The sequence below is a fragment of the Falco naumanni genome, chromosome 1 (assembly GCF_017639655.2).
Source record: "Falco naumanni isolate bFalNau1 chromosome 1, bFalNau1.pat, whole genome shotgun sequence".
Taxonomy (NCBI): Eukaryota; Metazoa; Chordata; class Aves; order Falconiformes; family Falconidae; genus Falco; species Falco naumanni.
In genome coordinates, this window is record NC_054054.1 from 41,247,374 (window position 1) to 41,267,248 (window position 19,875).

The window sequence follows — 19,875 nt, forward strand, 5'->3', positions numbered from 1 at the left end:
GCTGGTCTATCAATTAAGTTTCTCAAACAATTGGAGAGAGGAGGGTAGTGAAGATAAGATCTCATGGTTATCCAGATGGAATAGGGTACAGCTCTCTTTGGCAGTTGGAATACAAGTTCTGCAGGAAACTTGTTTGCAGCATTGTTCTATCCATTATGCCAGTGTTTTTTAGTTTATAAGTTCTTTTTTTCTGTAGTTTACTATCTGTCTCTCCTTCCTTTTACAGTCCTGAAGCACCAAGCCTTGCTTTCATGAGAAGCTTAGAAGTGGCAGATACCTCTGAATACTGAATGTGGTTGAGGAAGGGGAAGATTCCCACCAAGGGGTCAACCAGAACTTGGCAAGCTTGCAAAAACATGGGAAAAGGCAGTCCAGTTTGGGTCTGGTTGTTTGTCCTGGTTAGCGGAACAGCTCTGTTCCTGAGGTGTTAACCTGCTGTCTGGTTGGAGGCTAACACAGCCAAACTGCATCTTGCTGTACTGGATTAGGTTCTGATCAGCTGAGAATGTTGACAGGTCCCTGATGGTCAATTGGATGTGGAAACCAAAGGTGTTAGAATTCTTGGCTGGATCACCATTTCTATTGCCAAGGTTAAGATGGGAATATCCCATTCACTGCAGCAGGCTGAATACCACTCTGGTGTCCATATTCTCTCCAGCTTCTTCTGATGCAGTAGAAGAGTGTTCTGGCAGTGTGAGCTGTCACTGATGATGATAGATGTTGTGGGATGCCCTCTAGGTAGGGTGGGCCCTTGTACCTATCTATCTCTGCAACCTTCCAAAATAAAGGGGATGCTGATGCGCTGGCTAAGCATATCCTTGCTCTATCTTCAGGGGATTTGTAGAGCAGTAGATTTACTGGATTTGCTTTGCTGTGCAAGGAACATGCCTAAGCTGTGCTTTTTGTCACTGCTGTGAAACTCCTTTTAACTGTGTCCCGTGTAATACCGTAGCCTCTGGCACATGAACCACAGCATTACAGCATTCCGATCTTACTAGCTGCGTGGGCAGGAGAAGCTCCATAACCCAGACTGCATGGCACAGGGAAGTCATTGTCTCAGCAGACAAGTTAACCAGCTTTGTGTGACCAGAAAAGCTGTCATAAAAAGGGGAAGGAAGAGACTTATGCCTCCAAGACTGTCCCTCTTGCCAGTCTGACCGTAGCTGACCCATCTTACCATCACAGTCCTTGCTGAGTGTTTATGAAAGGGCTTTGATAACATTCTCAGCCCAGTTCTCTGGGAATCACTTGGGGATGGTGACCATCTCCTAGCACTTCCATGGGAGCTTCTCATGGTGGAGGAAGCATTTAGTCCTTAATTTTTTCCCCATACTGTAAATAAAGATGCTGACCCACTGACCAAGATATATTCCAGCAGGCTGTCAGAAGGGCCTTTGAATAGTATTTGAAGATAGTGGCTTCCCATCCCAGCATCTTGGAGCTGGCTGAGCCTGCTGTGTTCTCACGGTACCCTTCAGCCAGAAGAACGCCTGAGAATTAGCCATAGACCAGCCAATTATTTTGATTTATTTTCTTTTCTTTTCCCTCAGATGAAAAGGATTTGAAAAACAACACATAATGGTGAGTTTTATCAGTAAGTTTTAAATGATGTGATTCATCCCCTGTGTTCTTGGCATAATGTTCTTTGGTTTATTTTTTGGATATCCTTGTAGTTCTGTCAGTGCCAAGCACTGTATGGAAGTGCCCCATGGCAGGCAACCTGCTCTGCCCATATGTTAGCTTTAAAAAAAACCAAAACCAGCTCATAATAGGAAGTCTTTATATTGCATGCCAAGATGCTTGGGGCTTGTTAAATATATTCTACTTGTCAACAACTACCCAATTTAAAAAGTAGCCTTGGTGTGAATCAGCTTTGAACAAGTTCATTTGACTCAAGGGATATTTGCAGGCATTAAAACAAGTTGGATCACAGTGATAAAAATGTGCAGTGGTTACCTGATCAAAAGCACCATCCAGTGACCTATTTCTTCTCTGTTTTAATCCCCTCTGAACATTGGAAAGTACAGAGATTTTCTCAGTTAACAAATTTTTTATGACTTTGGAGAGTGGAGGAAGCTTATTGGGGCAAGTGTTTCTGGTAGCCATTTGGTGTGTTACTAGAATACTTGATGATGCTGCAAACTGAATGTTGGTGTGCAGGGGGGTAGGGGTGTAACAAGACAAAACACCCTGACTCTTCTTCTTTGCTTGAAGTCAGTGCTATTCCATGAGGTTCAGCGGCTGCAGCAGTGTAAATCATGTGTGATGCTTGTGTGTTCCTCAGCAGGTTGGTTTGTAAATTCAGAACTCTGGCACCCACTTACAAAGTGGGCTCTGCTCCCTGCCTGCTCCATCTTTGCTGGTTTGTTGTCTAAAATTGTCCGCCCAGCCCACTGCCCTGCCAGCTCTGCCGATCATCTCTCAGCAGGGAGGCTAGCCCACCTGTGATGGGTATGGGAGCTGGTGGCTCGTTGCAGTGCTTCCTGACCCTCCTTGTCTTGAAGACCGGATTATCATAGATGCTGTTCTGTCCATATTTTCCACTCTCTGCGGGCCACTGGTCTGATCGCTCAGAGATCTGGACTCTAGCTAGCTATGTCTTTTCTTGCAATGCAGGTTTGGATAATCTGCTCAGAAAATCATGTGGCAAAGGAGGCACCCATTGTCTCTAAGCTGGCAGAAGATCTTATAATGGAACTTTTTCCACCATCTTTGTTGATTCAGGGATAATTACAAAATGTCAGATTTGAAGATTTATTCTCTTTTCTCCCCTGCGTTTTTCCTGGGTGACAGTGTTGCGGGAAGAGGCAAAGGGGACAGCTGTCTTGGATCATACTTAGAATATGAAAGGGAAATACCCTTTCTCAGAACAAGTTGTTGCTGTTGAACTTAAACATTTCTGCTTCCTTTTCTAGGCTGGCAGTGTAGGACCACAGAGTGGTGCTGTGCTTGGAGCCTGTAGCCTGCATAAAGTCTTATGGCCTCAACTCTAAAATCCAGCAGCTTTGGGCTGCTTGTCATTCATAACTAGCGGAGTAGTTTTACAGAGGTGGCTCCTGGTGGTTGTCTTTATCTGACACAGGTAGGTGAAATGGCTTGCCCAAGGTCCCACAGACCATCAGTGGCCACAGTAGGAGTCGGAGACCAATATTTGTTGTGTGTGTGTTGAGGAAGCACAGCTTCTTCCCAGCTTGGAAAGAGGAAACAACTTAGTATGGCCCCATCTCTGTCTCCCCTGAGGTATGGAGAGGTGGTATTTCTGGCAGTGAGGGGGTAAATGAAGATAAGGCTTGTCATGTTTTGTTTAAAGAATAAAGGCTAGGCAGCCCAGCTAAGGTCACCTTCTCAGGCTGGAGGAGACCTGAGTTTGGACAGGCAAAGATTAATGCTGTAATTTCCCTCTGTCTTTTTTGGGATATGTCCAGAGGAAGAGGAGTGCAGAGTCAGCCTGAAGGCCTTCAAAAAACCTGATGCCAGGATTTTGGGTGCGAGGCTGCAGGTTTGGCATATGGGTAAAACGGGAAGCATTTTATTCATGCATCTGTCTGAGAGTGCACGTGGTATGTTATTAATGTGTTTCCTTCCTTGATGTCTGATCCAGCTCTGCATTCACTGTGTGTCAGTCACTGGGGTGGGTCAGTAATTTGTAAATGGGGCTCGTAGATGCTAATGTGAGATGGATGCTACTGAACTGCAGCCTTTTCAGCACCTCGAGCCACATTTAATGGCTTGGGCTTTTACACGGGCAAATTTTAGTGGGTGGTAGCATTTGTTTTCAGTTCCAGCTTGCTTTTCTCTCACAGCCATCCCTATAAATTCCAGCAACTCTCTGGAAATTGAACCACTTTGTTTTGGCTTTTGCCTGTGGAAAGATAAGGCAGGACATAAGTTGCCTGTCTGCGACAGGAGTGCTGGCTTGTTTTTGTGAGAAGCTGTCTGGCTTCTTTGTACCATCATGGTGAGAAAGATGAGCGTGGTCATCTCTCTGTCGCCAGGGCTTGTGGGCAGAGGTGAGGCACACAGGATAAATGGGTTGTATTGGTGGTGTGGATGGAGTAGAGAGGGATGCTGTAGAGATGGTGGAGATGCTCCACTGAAAACCTGCTTGGGTCCAAGGAGAATTTCTCACTCGGGCTCAGATATCCCCATGCAGCATCTCCAAGCCTCCTGGCTCTGGTCAGGCATGAAGAGATGATGAGGAGCAAGGGGATGAAGTTGTGCTGATGGGAAAAGCAGGGATTTTTGGATCTGTCTTGCTTGTTCCAATACTGGAAAACACCGCATTCAAGGAGAATGTGCTTGTGATGGTCCTACTTGGAGCAGAAGGTTGATGCAGAGCTTCTCAGGGGCTGCTTCTGACCAACACCAGTTTCAGTGAGCTGTCAGAACAGGTCTTCTCTGCCAGGGCCTGCTGCCTGCCCAGACCTGGCAGCTGCCTGCAAAAGAGGACAGCAGGACTGGTCTGGGGCTGAGTGACTTGTTCCAGCTGCCCACATCCAGCTGGCAAACCTGTTTAGACTAAAATGCTGACTTGAATAAAGCCTGAGTATGAGGATGGTGATGATGAAATGCTACTCTTCAGGTCGTTTCAGCCCAGCAGCTGGAGATGAGTTTCCAGCATGTGCAGGCATAGCACAAGTTAACCTTGATCTCACTGGTGCGGGTGCTGTCGGTGACACAGGTTTATGAGCTTGGGAAGGGCTCTGGTATGTATGTAGATGGCTGCGGACCATTATCCCGCTCCTGCAGCTCTCCAGGTAGCTGAATAAATGAGGCGTGTCTGCTTCCGATGCAATAAACCTCCCATTGTGCTGCAGACGCAACCTTGCCAGGTTGGTGTTTGCACAACTACTGTACAAAGGCAGTTTATAACAGCAGGCTTGTTTTGCTCACGTACCTGACTGACGTGGAGTACTTAAGTTCAATTAATAATGCTCCTGCCTTCTGTTGAAAGGGGGTTTGTACTTAACCCGTGCTGGTATAAATGGTGATTCTGAAAAGCATTGTGAGTGAGTTTGGCGTGCAACCTGCTGGATTAAAAAGAAGCTGGGGGGATATGGGGACAAGGAAAAAAGAGACGTATCTTCCAGTCTGACATGTTTACAGCCTGGAGAGCTTGGAAAGAGCATCTCGTAATAACAAGCAGTAAGGATTAACGTGCTTGCTTCTGAGAAGGCTGATGGAAGGGGAAAAGAGGGAGAAGTTACAAAATCCTTGTTTGTTGTGCCAGGAGCAGTGGAGAGCCACAGCTAACAGTGATAGGAGGCATGGGTGACCAGCACAGAAATCTCCTTCCACTTCATTTCTGTATCAACTCAGAGAGATGATCTGCTCTATCCTGGCCTATACTCAGTGGGCAGCCTGAGCCTGAAGCCTGGAAAGGTGTTAAAGGAGATAAAATTGCTCCAACTAGAATAATCCTTCCAAGCCTTTCTCCCTCAGCTTAGAAAAAAAGGTGCACTAGAGATGATAATTGAAAATTTTGTTATTGCAGTTACTTAGATAAACATTACTCATTACGACCATACACTTGCTTAGTACAAGTAGTGCTAGACTGTGTAATGAGTTAATGGCCTAAAGACTAGAGTGTCTTTACATCTGCTGAATAAGTTGCCTTTCTGTTTCCATTGTGGAACTTTTGCACATAGGCTTTGCTTGTTGTGCTTTCAGATAACCACTCTTCTGTATGCAGTTGTTGAAATAATAGAGATTATTACATCTATTGAAAAATGGCTTTTGAAACTGTACTAACAATTTTGCACGGTTGCTTTTATTATTATTATTATTACTTCTATTTTATTGTTTTCTGAGGCCCAGGAGATGCCCTGTACTGGGTGGTCTGTGCAAATTTCCATTCCTTAGGCATCACTGGAAACCACCTGCTTGTGCACTCAATCTCTGCAAAACTATGCTAATAATGCATGTGCTCAGAAACATACAGTTCTGCACCATAGTAGATTCCTGAAGTGCAAAGGCCAGAAAGTTTCATCTTGCAGATCTGCCCTGGCCATCTCCATCAAATGGGCAGGAGCATTTCTAGCACCACAACCCTGTCTTCTGGTGAGACCGGAGTGTGTAGTCTATGAGATATTGGATCCTGATTTAAAAGCTTCAAGCAGTATACTCTCTGTCTTTAGTGAAAAGTATTTCAACAACTGATTAGTGTCAGTGTTACAAATAGCCATCTTGTTTCTGTTCTGAATTTTTCTGTCTTCTGGTCATGGTTGCTCAGTCTCACTTTGTCTCTGCTTAGATTGAATTAATCCTTTGGTGTCAAGTATTCTCAGTTTGTAAACACTTTCAGACTGTGTTGAAAAATGTGCGTTATAGATACATGTATATTTCGTGCCCCTTCATGTGTTGATAGTATCTTGAGTAGTTGCACTTAAAAATAAAATAGTAGTGTGTTTGTTTCTTGTGCTTCCATTTAGTCTTTCAACTGAAATGAAGTCTTGTTGTTTTTATCTGTGTTCCTTTCAAAAACACAGAATATTGCTGTTTAGGTTTCTGACTAAGGATGATGCTTAATTCCCATCAATTAAAAACCTAGAGGGAATGAAGTGACTCCTGGTAAATTTTGGTTGATTTATGTTGGAGCTTCTTGGTCTGTGCGGTCAGCAGAGAGTTAGTTTGTGTTGATGATGCATTTCTCACCCTCCAGACTGGCTGTTACACTTGTGTTGAATTGAAAATTCTAACTATAGAAGGACCAAGAAATTCAGGCAAATAGTGTGGTTAGGAAAGAAAATGGCATCCTTGTGCAGAATTCTTGGAATAGCACATGGAAGTGTAGCCACTGGCTGCCTCTTCTGGAGATACAGTTCCTCTCAACCCGATTTTAGCTGTCGAAAGCTATTTCTAGATCAGTATGTCATGGTAATATGAGGTGAAATGTTGAGTGGAAGAGTCAGTGCTGAGGTTCCCATGTCTGTAAGTGTGTGTCCCCAGAGGCTCCAGGTTGGACTTACAGTACTCTAGTCCCATAATATATGCCCCTTAGTGGCTGGGATATATTTTGGCTCTCCTGAAATGCATCTCATAGTTCAGTTTCATCCACAAGGAGTGAAGCTGTTAGGTTGCTTTGATACCATTGCACAGTACAAATGAAGGCATGGGAGGTGGGGGTGTTAAGTTTACTCCAAAGCAAACTCCTGATCCTAGCTAAACTGCTGATGTAACAGGACTCAGAAGAGTTAGGTGATTGTCTTAAACTAGTCTGGAATCTTCCTTTCAGCTTGCCCATCCTAAGATAGGTGTGGCAAAGGTCAGCAGGATGGATTACTCCTCCTCTCCATCACCTGAAAGGCTGCAGGCAGAAGATGGAAGTTGGACACCAAAATGATGACATGGGGTGAGACGAGTCCCAGCTGGGATGACCATGATTGGAGTCTCTGGTAAGCTGGGAGCTTGCAGCTGTGGCTCACGGGTATAAGACACCCTGCTGTGTTACATGAAATCTGAAAGGAGAGGAAGGTCACTTCTTTTAATACCAGCCAATCCTGGTAGAAAAAAAAACCAAACAAACCAAACCCCCCCAACCAACTACCAGACAAGCCTTTAAGCATGCGAGCACGTTGCCTTGTATGAGTATTTGTGTAATTACGGCTAAGACAGTACTACCACAAAAGCATTTGATTGAGCTAAGAATAGCAGATTTCCTTGAGAAACGTTTTTGTTTGTTTTTGTTTTGTATTTTTAAATTGTTGGAGCCTTGGTGACCTTTTTCTTAAGGGTCCTAGAAGAATAGCCTGATTAGAGAGTATTGTTGTAATAAGGAGGGCAGTTGTGAACTGTCTTAATTCTCTGGCTTCTTCCTTGTGACCTGCCAGGTTTTACTGGCAAAATAAGAAAAAAAAAAATCATGAAGTGGACATACCTCTGAACTTTATTGGTATTGCTGCTGGATTAAAGGTAGAGAAGGCTAATGTGATGTTTACATTCATGCTGTTTCTAGGTTGCCATTGTCTGTGGGGCCGTTGTAACTTAAGTAAGTAGAAGGAACTCTCTGTTAAAGGGATTGTATCCAGAATATATCCTTATTAAAAAGATGAAGCATAAGAATCCATTCAAAATAATTTCTAAGTTATTGCTAGGATAGCTCTGGTGTGAAGACCTTCTGAAAGCTAACAAGGCTCCTCTGTGCAGATGAAAAGTCATTTCCCTGGGAGCTGTCAGTGGGCTTGGCACATAGCTAAGATCAGCAGAGATGAAGGGATGGGGAGCTCGTAGGATTGAAGGGTACAAATGACAGAAATGGAAACTTGTGATTCTGGGTTGGTAGAATGTTGCCCATCTTAGAAAATATGTTTTTGCAAAGATTTGTCTGCTGGGAAACAGCAGTTGTGCTCAGGATTTCTTTTTTTTTTTTTGGGTGTGTGTGTGCGTGTGATTTTAGGGATTTTTACAGGGGTGTTTTTGAATGAAGGAAATGGGTGGTAGTGAGAAAGAACAAACAAAGGGTTGTAGCACCTAGGAAGGCAAGGGCAAAATGGCAATAGAGATTGATAAAGGGGAGCAGGTCTGGAAGAAGAAGTGATTAAAATATCATGAGTAAGACACTTGGATATGCAAGAGGTAAAAGGATCAAAGCTGTAATTTTAAGACAGAAGGAAGGTTGGCTAACTTTTTTTCTTGTGGGTAATAGGGGCCTGTTAGTTGTCACACAGCAAAGGTATAAGCAAGACAAAGCAGTGGGAACTTTAGTGAAGCTATGATTTAGTACTTCACTTGCTCTTAGATGGGTACAAAGTAAAATTACAGCCTCGGAGAGATTCATAGTACTACAGCTAACACACCTCTTACCCTGTGATGAAAAAAACCAACCACCAAAACGACCCTTTTTGGCAATCAAGAGAAAGTAAAAAGCCAAACTATTTTTGTGTCAGAGGACCTGGTAATATTAAGTGGCTGAAGCCCTAAGTGGTGGCCAGGCAAGTAGTGAAGGTAGAGCATTGCACATAATAGATTGTACTTTATGTGCTTGTCTTACTTACGCGCCTAATAGCGTGTGTAATTGATACTGAAATGAAGTGTAGTGGGGATTCATATATTTTTATTGTCCGTTCATTTCACAGTGGAGCATGTATCCTGGTTGGAAAGCCCAAGGTCTTGTTAAATTTTAATTGCCTTCCCCTGCCGATCATACGGTAAAGGCTGTTGGCTAATTAAGGATGGTTTTTAAATCAGGATTCTGTACACACAAAATACCCTGTTATTTTCTCATGTGTCTAGACAGGTCACCTAATCCAGTCTTAAAATGCTGAAACAGGAGGGGAAAACATTTTCTTGAAGCTTTCATGTGAAGAATTTGCATGAGTTTGCTGAAACCAGGAGTGAGAAAGCTGTACTTAAAGAACTGAGCTAACTAGAGTAATTCCTACAGGATGTAGGTGGCAGAAAATATGTTCCTTTACTGTGGCAATTAAAATAGATGCATTGAAGTGCTATCTGGAGACTGGATGAGAAGTAGAGCGTGTTGTAGAATGTCTATGGGTCGTAGTAACTCTTACTAGAAATGTCTTCAAGATTTATTTCAGCTGTGCGTTTATGATAGTTTACAAATGAGGAAGGACTAGCCAGATTAAGATTTATTTCTTCCTGAAGAAGTGATAACTAGGATCATATGTTGAGCGTTCTTAGCACTGAGGAGAATGTGAACAAGGAATGACTGTTTCTTACAACATAGTTTTGGGGGATGTCCTCAATTTTCAGTAGGAGTTTTGAAACCACCAAAAGGACATTAATATTTGCACAAGGTTAGTAGACTGCAGAGCTCCTCACCACAACATTATTGTGAAGGTCAGAAGTATAGAGGGATTCAAAAAGGAAAAAGGAGTTGGCAAATGCAATGGGGAGAAGCCCCGGGGGTTGTTAGACTCAGTGGTCTGGACATTATCTCTCCCTTACAGTCTTTATTGGACTTACTGCTGGAAGCTGGTGCTGCCAGGAGACGGTCATTCCTCTTTGTACCAACACCAGACTTTTCCACGTGACTTGCTGTTGCAGTTCTTTAAAAACTTTACCGCTTTTCTCTTCATATCCTGGTGGTAGACTTTCTTGGAGCTCTGAATACAGGGATCCCAATGTTTGGGGCCCATCTTAAGATCTTAAAAGAACCCAGAGAAATTTGATTTCCCATCTTGTTAGATTAAAAGTTGATAAATTGAGATGTGTGGGAGGGGAAGTAAAGGACCAGTGATTGACAGGGCCCAAGAAATGTGGCTTTGCTCAGCCTCAAGAGAAGGTGGTGAAAAAATCCATTTCTTTGTAGGAAACCCAGCTCCTTCCCATTGTCCTGCACTGGTAAATACAGAAAAGTGATGCTTCCTTTTTTTATAGTTGAGCTTTTAACTAGAATGTTATCCCTTATCTCTGTTTGTGGGAGTCTGTTGGGGAGCGGGCTTGTCGTTGTATCAGCCTCTGACTGGTGAGGATTTCACCTACACGTTATGGAGCAGTTCCCAGCTAACTCTCAAGGGAGGCCTTCCATATCTGGAGTGCCATGTTCCTCTTTGTCTTAGCCCATTCTGAAAATCCACTTTCAGAGTGGATTAAGATAAAAAAGAACAAAACACTCCTGTCCAAGATGAGGGAAGTCCACGAAAGCAATGAATCAACATCAGAGTCAAGTAGAGACAAGTCTTAAGGTGTTTGCAACTGGAAACTTGGCCCATCTCACCAAGCTACGGTAGGGAGGGAGCTTTGCACCCTCCACTATCCTGTCTGCTCCAGATCTTACTGTTTCTTGTGGAACAGGGAAGAAATCGTTCACTGCTACTTCTTTAAACTGTTGTACTGGTTTTGAATCCAGCTTGCTCAGAGTAAGTCCAGTGCCTGGTTTTGGCTGCTCACAGCTTTTCTGCCTGTCAAATGACCATGATTCGTGACGGATTCTTTCACCATGGACTAGAAAGCATCAGATGCTTGACATGTTTTGACTTCAGCTTGGAAATAACTCTCCAAACACTAATGTCTGGCTCCCTATGACAAACATCTGCTAGCTGAGATCTGTTAGTCAGGAGGTGAAAACAGTGAGATGATTGATATGGTTGCAGGTAGAAGTTTTTAGCATGGCTGCAGGCAGAGCTGCTTATTGTCACCTGTTCTGTTGTTCAGAGGCAGTTGGAACGAGCTGTACTGGCAGAAGCAGAGCTTGTTACAGGCGCTGTGCTGATCTCTTTTGCAGGTGAGCCCAGATAGGGTGGATTGAGCTGAAGTTGTTCCAGTTGAAACGAAACATTTTCAAAATAGATGTCAAGAGCTCCAGCAGGACCACTTTACTTTTTATACCACTGCCCAAATCACTGCTGACTGCAGTCTGGTGTCTCTTGCAGAGAGCAGGAGATAGATGCTTGGTCAACATACATAAATTCTTCAAGATCCTGGAGAAAAAGGGACTGTCCAGATGAAACCACTATTGCTTTGTACTTAATTAATATGCATGACCGTATACTGTGATAGTCCAGCAGTGTCTTAAGTGCAAAAGTTTGTCTCTCCTGGTGCTGCAAGAGAGGAGCAGGAGTCTTTGATGCTGGCCAGGTGTTGGGCAAATTGGGGAAGAGCTCAGAAGGTGTATCCAGTAGCTTGGCAACAGGTAGAGGCAGCATACGATCTCCTTGGATTTGTCTGCATTCAGTAAGTGTTGGGTAGGGAGGACAGTAAGCCTGGGAATGATGTGTGCACTCTATCTAAATCACTGGGTTGTAGATGATTCAAGGGGTGATGAACACACAGCCCAGGATTCGTCCTTTGCAAGTCAGGACTGATGTCTTCTTGGGCCTGGTAGAGTATGGGTCTCTGTACCCTGTTCCTTTGTGCTCTTGAGGGCAGGTGTGAACCTACCCAGAACCAGATGACTAGACATTGACATTCGTGTACAAAGACATCCTACATTGGTGATCCCTGATTAAAATTTAACCTTAATCATGGACTCAGGATGTGTACTAAAATAAGGTGATGGGCCTGACAACTAAGGGTATGCACAGTTAAAGAGATGGCTTTGAGGAGTTTGCAAAGAAAAACAGGATGCTGCTTGGAGGAGTAGTCAGGTGCATTCTGTAGCTGGAGATAGAATTGGACTAGTCAGGACTGGGATGGGTTTGAACTGCTCTTCATCAAAGGCTGAGGCAGATCCTGATGTGGCTGGACAGTGTTGGCTCCAGGGGTTGCATCATGTGGCTGGGCGTTCTTGAGCTGGCCCTTGTTGGCTTTCATCAGTTGAAACATTTTTTCCGTCTGTACCATTTCTGTAATCATCGGTTTGATATCTGATCTCCATGCTTTGAGCTAAATCCTCTTTACCTAGTCCCCTAGTTATATGATCTAAAGCTTATGCTTTGAGGTTGCCACAGAGGCAAAGTGAAGCTTCATCACTGTGTTGTGGGGCATGTCGGCACTGAGCATGTGGTTTTCTTTCATTCTTTTTTTTTAAAAAAAAGTCTTTACCACAAAATTGCCGCTTTTGAAGGTTATATAAAGAGATGGGAGTTTGAAAATCCTTTGACTTCTCTGGAATTGGTCTACATGGTACAAGAGGGTGGAGATTTCTGGAGTTTCCAGTGCTGGTGCTTCAGGACAAAAAGTTGTTGCATCCCAGTTTGACCTCAGTTATCCTTCCTATGCATCCCAGTTTGAAGACTTGGTCTAGTTCACAAGTTTTCTTTTCTGCTAGACTTTTGTGTTGTTTATTTGTGGTTTTTTTTTTTTTTTTTTTTGTTTTCAGACTTCCTTAGGATTTTTAACGGCAGAGGATAAGTTTAAGCCGAGTTCTCTGAACACACTTGTTTGCTTTTTCCATAGGTTCCTTAGAAAGAGAGCTTGGACGGCATGCAAAGTTGTGAAATATCTGCAGACAGCACGGATGATCCTCTTAGTAGTGGCCTACGGAGAAAACGACAGCCTCGAATAGTAGTTATTGGTGCTGGGCTTGCAGGCCTGTCAGCAGCGAAAGCACTCTTGGAAAGCGGTTTCACGGATGTAACTATCCTTGAGGCGACTGACCGAATTGGAGGCCGTGTACAAAGTGTGAAACTTGGTAAGAGCAGCATTTTGGGAGTAATGCACTGGGCTTTCTTTATTCTGGTAGCAGGGCTTTGTGCTGTCATTAGGCTAATTTGACCTTAGAAATGTGCTTTTTCATTCAGTGTGCACATGCAAAAGGTTATTTGAGGAGTGATGTTGTCAGGATCATAAATCCTTGGGTTCTTTTCAGGGTGGCTGGGTGAGTCTGAGCTAGTTTGTGCATCTCTTCTGAAGGAGGGCTGCTCCAAAACCATGTTTCTATGAAATTAAGATCTCTGTGATTGTTTTCACCCATACAGGAAGAGCTGTGTCTCTCAGGTCTGTGGGAAGCATTCTGTGGTTAAGTAACTGTATTGAGACAGGTTCCACCAACTTTTTCAAGCTTGACTCTTGACTAGGAGCAGTCAGTAAATCCCCTGGCTAGTGAACGGCCATTTCTCAGTGACTTCCATTACTTGCAAAGGGGCAAGCTCCAAGCTATTCTGTTTCACAAATAGCCCCATTCATTTCCCTAGAACTAATTTACTGTGTAGGGCACTACCCACTGTGATTCAGACTGCTGGGAAAACCTCTTCAATGTATCCTTTCATCCTGATCTGCAGCTTTCCTACCTCTGCAGCTTCCTTTCTCTGCGTGTAATAAAGGTGCGGACACAGGATATTTTAATCCCGTGTCAATTGGAAGGGCTTGTAACATCTTTAAATGCAAAACTACTGGAACAAACATTGCCCTTTGCAGCACAGTAGTCAATGAAACTTTCCCTGGTATCTAGAAGGGCATTGCCTGTCTCTTCTCTGCAGGAGGCAAAAAGCTCTTCACTTTTACCGAATTGCCTTCCTGATTTCAATTAACTAGTTCTGTTTCTGGTCACACTCCGTATTTATTAACTTTGGTCTCTTGCTGCCCTCCTTTTTATTTGTCAGGTGCTTATATCACTTAGTATTTTTTATTTGATAAACTCACCACAGTAAATAAACAGTAGTGTCCCATGAACTTGCAGAAGGGAAATGAGTGAAAAAGCAATCGGACAAATTGAATCTCCAGGGCTTGAACAGGGCACTTTACATTCTGCTGAGACTTGGCACAGAAGTTAGAATGGGAAGTGTGTCCTTTACTCACAATACACTGTATTAAAAATATCCTGGATCATGTCTGTGAGAGGAGGGAAGTGTTAAAGACCCAAAATCTTCAGGGAGCAATATATTGTTTTGTCAGTGCACCTGTGAAATAGTTTTGTTGTACTAGTTTTGAGACCAATTCTCTCACCTTTAGACATCTTCACCAGTTACTTGTATCTTTGCTGTTGCAGGGCATCTGCTTCCTCCCGTTCATCAGCGCTTCTTGGCTAACGTGAGACAAGAGCAGGCTTTTCAGTCTGGTGGAGGTCTTGCACTTGGTAGATGTAACTGTTATTTGCAGAGCAGAGGACCAGGAAACCAAAGTCTTGATCTTTTAATACCTTTCTTAAAACTACAAACTAATTGTCTTTTCTTATCCTCTGCAAACCATCAGAGTTACACTGTGTGGGTGTGGACTGCAGTTCTCTCCCAGGTGGGTCCGTGTTATGGCCCCATCTGTGCTTTGCAGATTCGCATGCCCTTTAGCCAAACAATTTTGGAGCTCTGTTGGGTGGTGAGATCTTCAGAAGCAGCATGTACTCAGGGCCTCCTTATTCCCTGGTATGAGGGCAAAAGGGAAGCCTGATCCTGGGCTGTGTTTTCTTCCTCTGTATTCCCTGGAGCCAGCAAGGTTGCACCTGGGGCATGCAAGACCGGCTCGTTTCTCACAACTGGCTAAAGCTTACAAGAAACTGTTACAGAAGTGGTTCTTCTGGATGTTCAACATACAAACTTTTTGATCTGCTTCTGTAAATGGCATTTGAATGTTGAACTTCTCTGGCCACTCCTCTATCTGTACACATGACTAAAGATCCAGTGCAAATCTTGAATAGAGCTATGGTGGCACCTTCTCAGGGTTATATCCTAATACTTCCACTCTCACTGAGCTGTATCTTGCAAGGGATAGTATTTTCCCTCAGCTGCATAGAGTATGTTGCTACTCGGCACAGGGAGGAATAATTTGGATTTTCAGAGGTTTATTCATTGTTTCTAGCACAGGTGAGGCAGAGGGTTTGTGTGTTTGTGGATTCTATGCGTGTTTCTTGTACATGATCTATAACATATATATCCACCATGGATATTTCGTGACAGGACACCCAAGAAATAGTCAGGGCTGAAATGGGAAATCTGAAAGTTCTGTGTGTATTCAGAAGGCTTGATACACGATCTGTGTATTACTTTAGAAAATTACTGGTATGGTGTATAGTTGTGTATAGGCCTATTTTGACTGCTGCTTGTTTCTCAGTAATTATATTCACAGAATAGGAAGCAGATTTTGTCTGTTTTTTGTTGTATTGGATGGTGCATTTGAAGTATGTTAATATTGAAACTAAAATCTTTTAAGGCCCTGAAAGTAAATTAGCCACCTCTATTTAAAAAGATGTTATTTAATTTTACGCTTTTAAATAATTTATCATGTAACTTACACTAAGTAACAGTTGGCTTATCTGCTTGGTAGAGATGATTGTGAGTTTCTAAGCGTTACAGGTAGAATGACTGTTTTTAATTTGTTGGTATTTGTTTATATTCCACACAGCTACTGAAAACAGGAGAACTTGGAACACATTGTTACCCAGCACCAACACAGTGGGACCTGCTGGAATTTTTTTTTCTTTCAAAGATCAGGTGCCCCATAAATAAGAGCTATATACAGGAGGATTGTTAGTGTAGCAGAGAGCAAGCTCCTGACATAAAGCAGCAGGCAGTATTCCTGCTGCTGATCTGGCATGTGATGACTCTCAGGAGGATTGCATTAACAAGGTGACTGCCACATGCAATATTTATGAGCTTTGTACCTTTAGCTGCCAATGTACAGCAGTCATTTCCACTAGGCTGGGTGCTCTGGGAGTGTATTGGAGTTTGTGGTGGCTTAAATATTCACACATTTGTGACTCGATGCTGCACACTCTGAGGCACATGCCTTCTTTTAGGTACACATAGAAATCTTGTGCTGTCAAGTCCTATAATATATTTTGAAGGGCAATCAGCATGCACCTTAATGATGAGATGGTTGTCTGCTTGAAAAACAAGATAATGTGGAGCTTCCATTGGAGGCAGTGTCTCAGCTGGAGAGTAGCATTTCTTGGAGCTTTTACCCATTAAACTTGACTGCGTTATAGCGTAGTGCTGCAGTGTCTTTCTGTCTGAGCATATATTTACATGTTAAACAGTATATGATAGCTAGTAACTGCATGGTCCTTTCTTCGTCAAGCAGGATCCTATTAACTATCCCACTTAATCAGGCATTCACACACCTCTGCAGAGTGAACTGCACAGTATAGTGTTGGCTGGGATATTGGGAGAACACGGCTTTGTCAGACTTTAAAACAGTTAGTTGCTCTTTCTTCTGATAATCTGTAAAAATGTGGGTGGAGGACATGACCCAAGTTTATTTTTAGCACCTCCTTTCAGCTGCTGAACATGTCCCTGTGCCACCAGCCTAAACATGGCAGCACTGGCTTAATGGAGTGAGAGCCCTGGTGTAAGCCCCATTAATTATAAGGCAGGAGAGAGTGGGGCTGACCAAACTTTTTGTATTTTGCAGACAGAGAGTATAGGTGATGAAGACTAAATGTGTTTGGCGTTTAACATGATAGTGCATCTTTTTAAGAAACCTGATTGAAATTTTCAAAGGCATAAATACTAAAATATAACCCATTTACTCGTTTGAGGAATGGAAATGCAATTTTGTATTGTGCTTAATCTGAGGTATATTTGTAAATAATGTGCATTTTTAATCACAGGACAAGGTTCAGTGTGCAGGCCAATGTTGCTATCCCAGGGCCATCCAAAATTTCCTACACCTCCCTGTTGTAGATGCTTTTCTTCCTGTGTCTGGGTATCCATCCCCTCCTCTTGAATACAGTGGATATTTGAAGTCTTTAGGTACTCTATTCTTTCCCAACAACTATAATATTTATGTAAATATCCTTATATGCCCTTCTTGAAATAGTGCAGTGTGGCTTCTTACAGCTCTTTTCCTTCCCATGCCCCCTTCACTAGTACATGGCTTGTTCTGCAACTTGGGCAGGACATCCTCTGCTGTCTGATCTGTTCTTAAGCGCAAGTTTAGAGAAGATTGAGAAAGGTCAGATAGGAAGGATAGAGCAGCTAGCAACAACCATGTAAGAGCCAGGAACCTAGAAGATTCTGAATTTTACCTTTAAGTATCAGAGGTGTGTCACTGTGATGTGTCTCTGTTGGAAACATCCCATCCTCCTAGTACTATCTAAACTTGTATCCCAAAGGACTAGTTTGAAGAACACTGCCATTGCCCTCTTCTAACAGAGAAAGTTCACTTAAGTGATGTTCAAATGTGTTGTCCTTGGGCAATTGTTCTGCTTTTGCACATGTACATTTTATTGTGGGTTGAGCATGACAAGCTTTCAGGAAAATGGGCTTCAGTGACTAGTTTCCTTGCTTTACTTTCCTACAGGGCACGCCACTTTTGAACTGGGAGCTACGTGGATTCATGGTTCACATGGAAACCCAGTCTATCATCTAGCAGAAGATAATGGTTTACTTGAAGAGACTACCGATGGTGAGCGAAGTGTTGGACGGATCAGTCTTTACTCCAAGAATGGGGTGGCTTATCATCTTACCAACAATGGGCAAAGGATCCCGAAAGATGTGGTTGAAGAATTCAGTGATTTATACAACGAGGTTGGTATTCAGCTGCTTTGTGTAGGTTGTAGGTTTGCCTGAAATGGTGAGACCCCTTGACAGTTACAACTGGACAAAGCACTGGTACTGGACAAAGGTAGAAACCCAGTAATATCTTTAATTTCTTTGCAAAAAAGTCAACACTTAGTTTGCTCTTACCAGCTTACCTATAACCGATTTTCCCTGATGTGGGATTAACCACCGTTGTCAGAAGGAAAAATCTTCCCCCATTTGTCATCAATTTAATTGCTTCCAGCAACTGTTGCTGGGAAGATCCAGTCATTTGCTCTAGAATGAGCTACTTAGGAGTAGAGGAGGGATCAAACTGTAAAACAAAGTAGAATGCAAAACCAGCTAAATATTGTAGCCCTGTGATATTTTATTGATGTTATAAATATCGTAGTGTGCCAAAGTCAGTGCAGTATTGTAGGAATTGCAGGTTTTCTTGCATCAGAAGGAAAGGAACATCTTTTCTGGTAGATTCAGACCAGTGTGGACTTCAGTTTAAGGTTATTCTTTTGATCAATGTCCAGTGATGTCCTCTTTGGTTCAGTGTAGATGAGGGCCTCAGTATGTGGCAGAAGATCCAAACAGAAAAAAAACCCAGCCAAACTACAGACACAGAACCTAAGCATACTAAATAAAAGGCTGCAAGATGGAAATGCAAATGCATGTTTGGTGGAAGGGTTAACCTCTGCTAAAAAAGCAATGAGCTAGTGTTAGAGTCTGACAAAAAAGGCCAATTTTACTTTCTTGTAACTTAGCACTGCTGCTGTCATCCTAGTATTTCTTTCAGAGGGGAAATGGGGTTCCTTACTGATTTGTGTGTTGAGCACACATGAATGATTGGTATTAATTCTCTCTACTTTCAGTAGGAAGATTTGGCCTTAGGTAGAGTGAAGTGAAAGAAGGAGGCTTGCCAAACTTAATTATAATTATTCCCCACGCTTTTGTCATGTCACTTATGAAGTACATTTAGGAGGGGTCAGTGCAGAATATCTAGTCTTCCAGGTAATGTGATCTCTCAGTGGGTTATATAAAACAGAGCAAAACATTATTGTTTTCATCAGGCTGTAGCCATGCCTAAAACCTTCAGATTTTCATCTGACAGTGAACTTCACCCGTATTTGACGCTTGGGTAAACACACACTAGATTCAGGTTACTCTTGCATACTTCATGTTTAAAAATGTGTCCATAAGCATTTAGAAAGCCACCAAGAGAAAAGTCACTGTAGCTGTAAAGAATTACCAAGAACTGAATGGGGAGCAGAAATGGGGATTTTATTTATTAATTTTTAGAAGACTTCTGACACTCTCCTCGGTCTCTGAACTGGAACCTGTGATGGGATTGCGCAAAAGTATTTAATTTTAGGGAGTGGTAGTAGGAATTTCAAAAAAAAACCTCAATATGGAAGGAATCTTAGCAACCCATGTTAGGGAGGGAATTCTTTTTGGACATAGGCAGGTGGAGATAATTAATCTGAACAACTTTTTCCAGTTACTGGATAGAAAAAGAACCAGAGCCAGCCAGGAAAAATACAGGTGAAGTGTGTGTGGAGCAAAATTAACAGCAACTAAGACTAGAAAAGAGGGAGAGAGAAAGTGAAAATGCTGCAGTGAGCAGCATTATTTATGTAAATGGAACACCGCCAAACTGCATGCAGTGCTTGGTGATCATCCTGTCTCAAAGATGATATGAAAACGTCCAGCAAAGGGAGGGTGTTCAGAGGCAAGCAGACTGAAACGAGAACACAAAGATGAGAGCTACCTAGCTTTGAGATACAGCCAATAAGATAAAAGCTATAACAAGGTGCCAGTGTTTTAGAAATGATTAATTTGGTAAATCTACCCTTTCTTTTAAAGCAAGAGAAAGGGAACAGCCAGTGACATGAGAGAACAACACATTAAAAGTTAATCTTTATGCAACATGTAATTAGCTTATCGTTGCCACAGGATATCTTTATCACTAGGAGACAGAAAAGGCTTTCACATTTATGGATTGTGAAAATGTCTACAGCTACTCTCTGCAATAAAAAAAATAAGGGACAGCTTAAGCCAAGAGGAAGACATCAGC

At 42.7% G+C, this 19,875-nt stretch overlaps 1 protein-coding gene across 2 annotated transcripts in view; it reads left to right on the plus strand.

The window, feature by feature from the left end:
• Window positions 1-19,875, plus strand: part of SMOX (spermine oxidase) — a 56,259-nt gene that overhangs the window by 18,059 nt on the left and 18,325 nt on the right. Inside the window, exons 1-3 of one of the 2 annotated variants that reach the window (XM_040591212.1) lie at window positions 2,916-3,082; window positions 12,799-13,033; window positions 17,575-17,801. In XM_040591212.1, coding sequence (XP_040447146.1) covers window positions 12,826-13,033; window positions 17,575-17,801 — 435 coding nt within the window. In that variant the 5' untranslated portion in view covers window positions 2,916-3,082; window positions 12,799-12,825. Of the gene's footprint in view, window positions 1-2,915; window positions 3,083-12,798; window positions 13,034-17,574; window positions 17,802-19,875 lie in introns of those variants that run through there. The other variant, XM_040591203.1, reaches the window with a different exon arrangement.